Source organism: Oncorhynchus clarkii, chromosome 28 (assembly GCF_045791955.1).
Source record: "Oncorhynchus clarkii lewisi isolate Uvic-CL-2024 chromosome 28, UVic_Ocla_1.0, whole genome shotgun sequence".
Classification (NCBI taxonomy): Eukaryota; Metazoa; Chordata; class Actinopteri; order Salmoniformes; family Salmonidae; genus Oncorhynchus; species Oncorhynchus clarkii.
The window spans coordinates 11,133,354-11,145,029 of NC_092174.1; the positions used below are offsets into that span (position 1 = coordinate 11,133,354).

The window sequence follows — 11,676 nt, forward strand, 5'->3', positions numbered from 1 at the left end:
TCCAAAGTCTTTCCACCACGCTCTCTACTCCAATTGCACGAGGAAAGCCGAAAAGCAAATAAAAACCCACCTATAAGGTATTCGGTTCGCCAAAACGCAAAGACTTGCATCCATGCACATCACTAATGTCAAAGTATTCTGAGAAGTAAACATTTAATTGCAAAAAAATAACTCATTCTGAAATGTCTTACGAAAAATAAAATGTAAATATGGATTTTTTTAAATGTATTAAACTGCAACAAGAATGTCTGTCACTGGTCATTGGGAGAAAGAAAACTTTGTTGGCTACCACATTGAAATAAAAAAAATTCAACATTTTCCATTTATAAATCAATACCATTCATTTTTATACAAGTATTTAAAATATTAGAAAAGAAGTATTCAATCTTATTTTATTTATGTTTAAATATAGTTTAACCGCGTTTTAATTCTGGATATGTCCTCCATCTCCCAATTAAGGGCTACACAATATGAAAACAATTTATGTATTCACTGATATCAAAACTCCCTCAAAGGCAAGAAAAATATGAAATAGAATATTCATCATCTATTACAAACATCTTATATAGGCCTACTTATTTTGTACACTTGTTTTCCAGAATTAAAAGGAGTTGGTATTCTTCTTAGTCCATACATTTACTGAATGTTTATCAATTCAAACACAAATGCAAAAAAAAACACAAGTAGACTGACATATGGGAATCTGCAGACATTATATTCTAAAGTTTATGATTTCGAATAGTATAGGGTCATTGGCCAAGCGCCTGCTACTAGTGGGGGAGAAATCGTCTCTTTCTTTGATTGACAGCTTCAAGGACCACTAGAAAGCTTACATGACCTCACAGAGCACGCTTTAAAATCCCTCTTCAGCTCGTGGCCCGGTAGATGGCAGCTTCCTATGTTGAGCGCGAGACGCAGAGGATTCAGTCACCCGGAAAGTAGCAGAGTGCGCGTTTCACATAAGTCAGAACTGTGGACTTGCAATCGTTCCTCCTAAATCGCATGAACAGCACGAGAAAGGTGGACATTATAAGCAAGGAGACATTGCTATAATAAGAATCCTAAGAAATCACTTTAGAACCGGGATACACTTCAGCATCAGAACATCCAAAGACAACTCGGCTGTGTTGGCGAGAGGTAGGAACTTTGTGGACATCTCTAGGACTGGGTCAAACTTGTAACTTGTTCATACATTGCTGGAAACAACAGTGTTGATACAAATATGGTGACAAAAATAATATATTGGTGCACACTCTATGCATACAATATACCTTATCGTAATTGCACGATGTTATGTTTTACAAGAAGTCGTCGTTGTGCTAATATCGAGCGAGCATTTATAGCTACAGTAATTATACTTTGGGTGCAGATCCGGCAAGACTCGAAGGAACAAAGTAGAACTGTATTGAATTCGTACAGATTCATGTACATTTTTGTTGAATTGAAATCTGATGCAGTAAAACTATCCAAAACATTTCTAAGTTACTTTTTAAAAAAAAAGTTTTACTAGCAATTGGCTAGGCTATTTCATGGAATGTGAGGTCATGCAAAAATGAATGGGAGTACTTGCAATTTTTTTTATCTTAAAAAAACAAAACAAATGAATATGTAGATGTACAGTGTTTTGTGGAAGCACTTCAGCGATTTCCAGCTAGGAATCATGAGGCAAGAACTTATTGTGCATGAGGCTTTCATGGCCTTATATTGCTTTTTTTTAATAGCCATAACAGCCACAATTTAGCATCATGTGCACTTAGAAAAAAAAGGTTCTGGTTAGAACCAAAATAGGTTATATTGCTTGCTTCATATATGGCACCCCTAAAGGTTCTGTATAGAACACTCTTGTAGGGTTCTTTGATCAGAACCCCAGGAGTTGTTCTTCACTGAACCAGCATTGGTTACATATAGGGTTCTATATATAACCTTAAGTGGTGCCATATATGAAGCAAGCATATAACCCGTTCTGGTCTATGCAGAATATAGTTTTTCTAAGACTGTAGGCCTCAATTATCTTTCATAATTCTTAACATTCAAACAAAGTTTATTTTCCACCCATCAGTTCAGATTGAATAAGCCCATGCAATTGTGTCAATATGAAATTGCAATTAAATGTTGGTTTAATCGTAAATTAACGAATAATAGTTTGGTTTAGGCTGTTGTTAACCCGTGTCGCCTCCTCCTCACGTGAAATTCGCCAATCAAACACTTGTCTCGCGGCCTTTGACAGTCTGGAATACAAAATATGTCTTACCCCACGGGCAGATTGTCGCTTGCCATACACGAGTCGCCTAGGGCCCAAGGCTTTTAAGTATAAACATTTTCCTAATTTAGTCAGATCATAGAGTTGCACTGTACATGCCAATTTACATAATGCCGTTTTAATAATCGAAGCAATGAGCAGCGCTGCCTGTGGCACTCAAACATACAGCCCGGAGCAAGGATAGGCGTATGAATAGACAACAATGGCAGCTAGACAGAATAAGCAGGCTTGTGTGGTAAATATGGTAGGCCTATCATAAAAGCGTAATGCTTATTATCAATATCAAAAAGGAAACACATGAAAAGCGTGAATGTAAAAATTACAGTATAAGCCTATCCCTAGTTTTCCTCTCTCTCCACGCACGCACACCACGCGCGCACACACGCAAGCTGTTGAACCGCACTGTACGTCCGTCCGTGTCACTGTTGATGATGAATGGAGGGCCTCGCAGTCGAAACCTATTTGCACTTCCATTAGACGGGGAGCCAAATGGGGATCAACATGCATATTTTACCCGCCGAGAAGCCATACATCTCAGCCAAAACGTTGCCCCGGGGCGATGGGATAAGAGGCCGCGAGAGAGGGGAAGGAGGAAAGCGGGCCCCATTCAACTCAAATACTTTGGGGAGCAAAGTAAATGTTTAGCGAAGCACCTTCTGTCCAGGCGAATTAAACTATTCCCTCTTGCCTTGTGATCATATTCATCAGGCACTGCAGTGACTTAATAGGTTGGGAATGAACACTGCGGGCATAATTTACACACCCACAGCTCCCATTTGCACACACAGACTGCTGCGAAATGGTTACCAGCTTCATGGTGCTATGTCTGATATTATTGCTCAAATGATTAGTTGTTGCAAAAACGTTTCAAAATGCAACGGGGAAAAGGCAAATTCGTATTTATTTGGATGGAGTGTTTGATTTCAATTATTTAATTAGTAAAACAATTTCCATAGCTCAATGGAGATCTATATTTCAATCAAATATTGAAATACATTTTGTAATAACACAATGATCAATATTATTCATACTATAATTAGGGTATAACATTATAAAGTAATAATATAAATATAATCATAATTAATAATAATAACAACAACAACAACAACAACAACAACAACAACAACAACAAATAATAGTTTATTATCAGGCCTATTCAATGTTGCGCAGGTTACAACTATAGCCTACAATTTATGGTCTTACTTTTTTTTATAAATTAACATGATCATCGGATTAACTAATATTGGATTAAGTGTTGTGAAGTGAATTAACTTCAAATAAAGGCTTACTTGTGAAACATGTTAGCAATTATATCTAATATTCAATTAAATACATCAATTTGATCCTTATCACAGACTGCATAAAGTGCAGCATCACGGTTTTCAGCATTTAATTATGTGTGGATGAAATTAATTCATGACTTAATTTGAATTATAACAGCTTCTTTAGCTTTGGGGCAAGACTTGAGGCAGTTAATTATGTTGTATAATGTTCTTATGTCAAATGTCAGATTTTTAACATGGGAAATTGACATTTCGAAAACGACAACCTTTTTGAATGACTGGAATACCTCAATTTTCAGTCAGGCGAATTACGCATGGATTTATACATTTTTGGTTTATCTTCATCCAAAACATTCATATTAGAAACATTTTGTCCCCTGTAACCAATTGGTGAACTTTCTGTATCGCAGATGCTGAGTGGGCCAATGAACATAGGCCTAAAGGAGCACAGACACCGGTGAAGAACAAACTTTCTAGGCTACATCCCAGGCCTAGCATGTCAAAATACTATAGTGAGGCAATTTAAGACTAGGAACTCTCTCTAGCTTCCAAGTCCCCAGATGCCTGCCATGCATAGGAAGATTCATTTCTTGGACCTCTCTGTAATAGTCATAACTGATCGAGCCTCCAAGATATCCCTTCTTGTCAACGATCTCGATACTAATACATATCTAATCGTGTCCTGAAGCGTTTCATTTAAAGCCGCGAAGGACCTAAAAAAAATGGCGGATGAGACAGTTGCCCTCGGAGACCTATATATAAGGCTTTGATTCCTTGTTGTTAAGTTATTCTGTCCAATAAACTCAAGGCTAGAATATGGGTATTTTGATTAGGCTAATGGTAACTTAATATAAACCAACTGTCCAACAAATGGTAGTTAAAATGGAATAGAGTGACTGCTAAAATTCATAGGCTAACCAAAGGACATAATTCTAAAGCAAATGTATTGACAGAAGGTATTTCAATAGCCTATCATAACCGTTCAATATAGTCCTCTGTGCTTTCAGGTTACCATCCTCGCCCGGAACAAATCGTTTTACAGATCCTGGATCTTAATTTGAGCCAGTTTTCTACAACAGGAAAATAATCCGGCAGCAACAGGAAATGTGAATTATTATGTGATTATAATTCATGGACATTTTTTTAGGGATGGATACATTTTTCGTAAGGGAAAATCAAGTCTGAAATGTCAAAGTGGAAATTACAAACTTTAAAAGCCTTTTTAAACCTGAAATACACTACAAGTTTAAGATGTCCTGCATTGCAGGAAAGTTATCTTGCAACAGGGTGATCAAATTAAGATCCTACATCTGTATTTCATTCCGAAAGCATTTGATCAACGCAATGATCTCTCAAAGCATACAGCGCTTTCAAATGGGATTTGCACTTTTGCTGCGATCACCGGGAAATGAAGTTATTTAATTAATTTATAAGGCATCCGTCACGCTCCATTAAGTGAACGAGTGATAATTACCCCAATTAAAATAATTTTGTATAATTAATGGCTTGAACCAAGCAATAATTGGATGTTAATGGATAACGTCCAGATATTAAAATCTGAGCCATGTCTTCCGTGGCGAAAGGAAATGTATGTGTATCGGATACAAATGACCACCAAGGAGATACACTTTCAAGGGACATACAAGATGATTGGGCCTAGTATATTACAAGCGCCAAACGACATTCACATTTTAACATGAACAAATTAAGCCATGGTTTATCAAGGATCAACCAACCAGATAACACGAAAGGTCTGCAACTTTTCACAAGGTGATCATATTATGAAATACTGTATGCATAAATTGAACGTGCCCCACTGTCTACTCTAGGCCCTAACTACACACAGTATCGAAAATATCATAAAGAGTCAGATAATTTTATCCAACAGTGGATTTAGACCGTTCATTACGCGCGTACCCAAAATGGGTAGGTTAACTCACACATAAAATAGCATATGAACAGCCCGGCCATCAGTCATTAGAGATAAACAAATAAAAACACGAAAGCAAATATTAACATGATTTATGTATGTGTGTTACCACAGGTAGTGGACATCATGCAGCACTATGGCGTGAACGGCTACTCTCTCCACGCGATGAACTCCCTGAGCGCCATGTACAACCTGCACCAGCAGGCCGCGCAACAGGCGCAGCACGCGCCAGACTACCGACCTTCAGTGCACGCGCTCACCCTAGCTGAGAGACTTGCTGGTAATTGAGTCCAACAAACATACTTTTACACACACACACACACACACACACACACACACACACACACACACACACACACACACACACACACACACCTTTCAATTCATTATAACTTTCCCCTATCCAATTAATTAAACTTGCCGTGTCTCTTCTCTTCCAACGGCTGCACATTTCAAGACATCATCCTCGAGGCTCGCTACGGGTCCCAGCATCGCAAACAGCGCCGAAGCCGCACGGCGTTCACCGCGCAGCAGCTTGAGGCCTTGGAGAAGACTTTCCAGAAGACCCACTACCCCGACGTGGTGATGCGCGAGCGCCTTGCCATGTGCACTAACCTCCCCGAGGCCCGCGTGCAGGTCAGTGGCGGTTCTAGACCATTTCAACTGGGGGGAGGGGTGGGGTGGGGTGGGGGGGGGGGGGCAAGCTGGGGCCAGTTGTACTGTTAGAGGGGCCAGATACATTAGACCTTATTGTTGTCATATCGTTTTCTTCACTGCATTGCAGGCATTAGCAGGCAAAAGACCATGTTCATAATCATTCAACAATGTATTTGCATTTTCTGTCTAATAACAGATGTAAAAAAAGAATGATAGCAAAAAGGGGGTCCAAAATTCAGAATACAAAGTACCATAGTCTGAAATACACAATACTATTGGTATATATATAGGAAATATTTATTAATTGTATCTGATCAATCATAAATCCTGAAGCATCTTTAACATTGGGCAAAAAATGACAGAAAAATTACTTAGGTAATTTAATTTATTTGTATTTTTATACAAGTTCTCAAAAGACAAATAGTAAAACACACATACACACAGAACACACCTTTCTCAAGCACCTTTTTATAATTACCAGGGAGCATGCTTCTAACCGTCTCCCAACCTGGCACATTTTAAAAACAGGTGTGGTTCAAGAACCGCAGGGCCAAGTTCCGCAAGAAACAGCGCAGCCTGCAGAAGGAGCAGCTCCAGAAACAGAAGGAGGCCAACGGAGAGGGAGGTGACAAGGAGGATTCTCCCACCACCATCACTCCAGAGAACCAGCTCCCCCCATCCTCCTCCTCTTCCTCCTTGGCGGTTGAGGGTCCGCCCTGTCCGTTGGTGTCAGAAATTAGCATGGAGTTAAATGTGACCTCGGCAGAACAGTCAGGTTGCGAGTCGGCCACTGAGGACAACGCCACTGATAAGGAGGAGGAGTCTAAGCCACAGAGGGAGGAGCTCAAGAGTGAGAGGGCGATGACGCCAGGCAATGTCTCTCCACCCTGCAAGCGGCTCAGTCCCAAACCTGGTAAGGACAAGGTCTTAAATTATGACTGGCACTTGTGCATCTCTAATATACATAGCTTCACTGGGGGGGGGGCATTAGAAAACAGACAAAGTAAATCAAATGTAGAGGCATCCTTCAGGATAGTCAATTAAGAGTAAACATATGAAATGCTTACATTGTCGTACAACTTCAGTTCATTTCAGTCATAGTGGAAAATTAAGAGGAGGCACGACAGCTTTGCTGGTTCTTAGTAAGTTATACATAGGTCTGCATCCCTGCCTGCCAGAGAAACTTAGTTTAAAGTCCTACGCCAGTCTCCTTTTCACCCGATTTAACACCTGATTTACTTAACAAAAAGCATATCTCAATAAGTAGTCCAGGTAACCTCAAGAAATGGCACAAGTGGGGGGGGGGGAGGTCTCAAGCAAGGGGGGAGGTCGATTACATTACAATGTCACCATCGGACCAACTCCTTGAATTCCCTGCTCCTTGAAGTTTGCAGTTGTGTCTAAAAACAACAACACTATTTCGCACTTTTGTGTGTGTGTGGGGGGGTCCACTGAGGTACCTACAGGGAGTCCGCAAAAATATATGTAAAAAAAAGTGGCACTTACATTTTAATTTCAATGTTTTTATGAATATCGCTAGCAACAACAGACAAAACCAATTTTGAAATATACTTACAGTAGAAAAGAGGGGAATATCATCTTTCGAATGATGTCAACTTAGTTTCTCAAATATTGAGCAAATTACACTCATTGGAGCTAATTACACTCACTAGAGTATCTGACATAGGCGTTGAAAAAGCACCTGTGAGAATCAGTTGTGGCAAGTGACACTGGCTGCTGGAAAGGTTTCCTGACTTGGACATACATTTTTGCCAACACATTGTGCTTGTTATGAAGCGTATTCACATTATTTTTTAGTTGAATTGTTTGTAAAAAAAAATTGGTTCTATTGTTTGTATATCGTCATTTAAAATTTGTATGACTCTACTATCAGTGTTGTGTTACTTGTCATGTTTGGTGTTTTTTTTGTGTACCCCAGGAAGAGTAGCTGCTGCTTCTGCAAAAGCTACTGGGGATCCACATAAACAAAAAACAAAACAAATAAACCAGCAAAAAAAAGAGCTGCTATTAGCGAACAAGTGTTTGGAGTTGGGCTAGCACAATTATCGTATAATAATCATCATAATGCATACATTTTAGAAGGGGGGATTCAACTTCATATTCAAGTAGATATAGTTTACCCAATAGCAGTTTTACATTTTTACATGAAGTGTTTAAAGTTAAGAATTTTACAAGCAGAATGGCACAGTTAGGGGGATAAACTTTATTTCCAAAAGTTTTAAGTGGACAAAACCATTCATTTTTGAAAAGGGGGTGTCACCAAAGCTGTGTTGTATTCATTAGATATGTCTGTCAAAGATGCATTATAAAAAAATGGCAATTATGTCAATAACTGTTCCCATTTGCTTATAAATTAATCATTAACCCAATTTCCATAATTGTCACAGCCATAGTTTGGAGTTACTACCAAATCTATTCATTTTAAAATGTTGAGTATTTGTCCTTTCCATTATCATTCACTGGATGATAAGACAAGATATGTGGGAAAAAACATGTTTTCCTACATGATGGGGGTCTCTGGTTTGTCTGGTGGGGGTCTCTGGGAAAGAAAAGGTAGAAGACCCCTGCTTTACTGCATTTATAATTGTGATATCACTTTTCAACTGGAAAAGTTAAATAAAAAATCCCTGGAGGACATCTTTAATGTTCTTGACTATTATCCGTTTTCTCCTTTACTCAGAATCCCCCATGGTCTCTCCGTCTGTGACGCCCTCGTCCATTGGTGTCAGTGGTGGCATCTCCCAGAGCCACTCGTACTCCTCCTCCCCGCTCAGCCTCTTCCGCCTGCAGGAGCAGTTCCGCCAGCACATGGCTGCCACCAACAACATGGTGCACTACCCTTCCTTCGACATGGGTACCCCCTCCTCCCTGCCCTACCTGGGCATGAACGTCAACATGTCCTCGGCACCTCTAGGTTCCCTGCCCTGCCAGTCATACTACCAGTCCCTGTCCCACCACGCGGCCCAGCAGGTGTGGAACAGTCCCCTGCTCCAGGCCTCTGGAGGCCTCCCCAGCCACAACAGCAAGACCACCAGCATCGAGAACCTCCGGATGCGGGCCAAGCAGCACGCAGCCTCCCTGGGACTGGACACTCTGCCTAACTGAGCCAGAGGATCTGAGTGCGGCCTAGCCGGGGCATCAAGACTACATCCCACCCATCCTATGTCTGTAACCTCCGTAGCCCTATAGAAACCATACCAAGAGGGTTTCGGGACATTGGTAGCCAGAGTTTAGAAAAACAAAATTACATTATCTCACCCTGGACCGAGTTCTCTCCTGCTTCTTGCTTTAACAGTTGCCTAATTTCTGGGCTCCCCACACAGCAGATTGAAACACAACAAAGCAACGCATAAAAACAAAAAAAATCCTATTTGACCAACAACACCTGATGAGTTTAGGTTGTCTTTACTCTTATGCTGCTTTTTGACTGTAACACCAGTGTTACACTAGTGTGTACACCCTTATGCTATAGTCGAGAAATTGTGTTTCTGTAGCTAGGGCTGACAGTGAGGACTTTTTAAGCGCAGAATCAACAACCTCTGCATAATCAAAACAGTGGTCCCAAGTGAGAGCAGGTCTGCCGGAGCCATGGCCCAGTAAGACACGGGTGCCGGTCCACGTAGATGGAAACAGGAAAGTCTGAGCCTTTTGGGTAAAACACTGAGGCAAATCCTGTATGGAAATACACCATTAAAACGGGAAATGGACTCTAAACCTGACATTGTGAACGACCAGGCTATACATAGGGTCTCCACAGCTGAGCGAATACACTTCCTTTAGGACTATTTACCTGTCTAGTGTTGCACTTGGTGAAAAAAATACTTTGCTACGTAATGTTTACAGAATAGAGGCACTTTTAAGGGAATTTGAGTCTTCAAGGGGAAAAATAAATCTGTGCCGGCTTTGGTGCCATTGAGAGACTACTTGTACCGTGGGACCATTAACAATTCAATTAGGTCTTGTATGTACATAGCACGTTCTAAAAAAGGCAAGCACATACATAAATATAAACTCAAGCCATGTTCTCCTCAATTGCTTAATTAGAAGTGACTAATTTACCAGCTTAATGGCCAGTATTAAACTACTTTGTATGGAGACTGGCTTGGTAATGAGAAAATGATTTCAGTGACTAAATGTGCAACGCTTTTAATTACATTTTGCTCTGGGCAGAGGGGAGGGAAGCATATGCAATTACAAACATGTATACCATTTATGAGTCCCTTATATCCAAAGCTCTGAACAAAAAAAAACGGCCACAAAGGTAAGCAAACGATGTGTCTCAACTCAGTGTGTCCTGCTGCACCCCCGAAAGAAGACGATACCACACAAGCAGATACACACCTGGAGAAATGAACCTGCATATTTCATGTTAACACCTATTTTCGCCATCTACCCCTTCTGATGTAACTTGGTAACAACATCCCCACACAAACTGAATAGGGGGTCCTTCAGGGCTGGGGGAGTAGTATACAGAACTTCCTATTGTACCAGGAAGTTACTCTTTAAGCGCCAGTCTTTCAATTCTTGTCAATTATGTGTCTGTGGTTCTCTCTGTGCTGAGATCCCATCAAGTCCATCCACTCTGACAATGTAAATGATTTCAATATGTAAATGAAGAAGAAGAAGTTTATCTATTAATGTTTACTAGTAAGGCAAATGTAAAGGTTCTCATGTTGTAAATGTATCATAAACCGTCCCGAGTCGGGGATTCCTGTAGTTGTCAGTTGTAACATTGTAATCAATGGGCTCCCGCCATTTCCTTACCGTCTCTTCTCTGGACTACCGAAGGTATACCGCCTGGTCGTCTGTGTGTCTCCTCCAGTTGAGTTCCATTGTGGCTGTGATATTTAAAAGTTATACTGTTTCTCTCCAGCTGTCTCTGTCATACTAATTGGTCCAGTGGTAGATTTAAAATGACGGAGAGAGTAATACATAGGCATTATTATTTTTTATCTTAACAATGTAGGTTCGAACAGTGATGTTGCAAAATAAACCCTAAAATAAAGCAATTCTTGGAGATCTTTATACACGAGGCTTCCTTCAACGTGTTTTGGTTCGCCGATGACAAAGCCAGCCACAGCTAACGATTAGCAAACAGTCTTCTCATTCTACTTTTGATCATAAACGGCATATAGTTGCCACTACAACGTTGAGTTTGTAATACAGCAAGAATGTTACATGGGATTGAACAATAAAGTTCAGGGGGGCAGAGAAACGGTCAAAGACAGGCTAATATTAATATTGCAATAGGGCAAGACAGAGTGCAGTGTGGAAGGGAAATAAACATTTAGAGGACGAGAGAGAATGTGGGAAAACAAGGGTGACAGATAACAAGAGAAAAAGACAGAAAATATATATACACGGGAGAATGGCAAAATTACACAGAGAGAGAGAGAGACAAGGTAATCTGGAAGAAATAAAAAGCACGTGGGGGCATAAGCCATCCCCGATGAATAAGCAGCCCATTATCCTGAAGAATGACGGCCCGGGGCGGTGATTATGCTGCTATTGTATCTTAAACAGCG

At 40.4% G+C, this 11,676-nt stretch overlaps 1 protein-coding gene across 1 annotated transcript; it reads left to right on the top strand.

Moving 5' to 3' along the window:
* The first annotated feature begins 983 nt into the window (after nt 1–983).
* LOC139387082 (diencephalon/mesencephalon homeobox 1a) lies at nt 984–11,119 on the top strand. Its single transcript, XM_071133067.1, has 5 exons — nt 984–1,137; nt 5,588–5,753; nt 5,931–6,109; nt 6,659–7,043; nt 8,832–11,119. Exons 2-5 carry the CDS (start codon nt 5,600–5,602, stop codon nt 9,254–9,256), a joined length of 1,143 nt encoding a protein of 380 aa, XP_070989168.1. The 5' UTR covers nt 984–1,137; nt 5,588–5,599; the 3' UTR covers nt 9,257–11,119.
* The last annotated feature ends 557 nt before the right edge of the window (nt 11,120–11,676 follow it).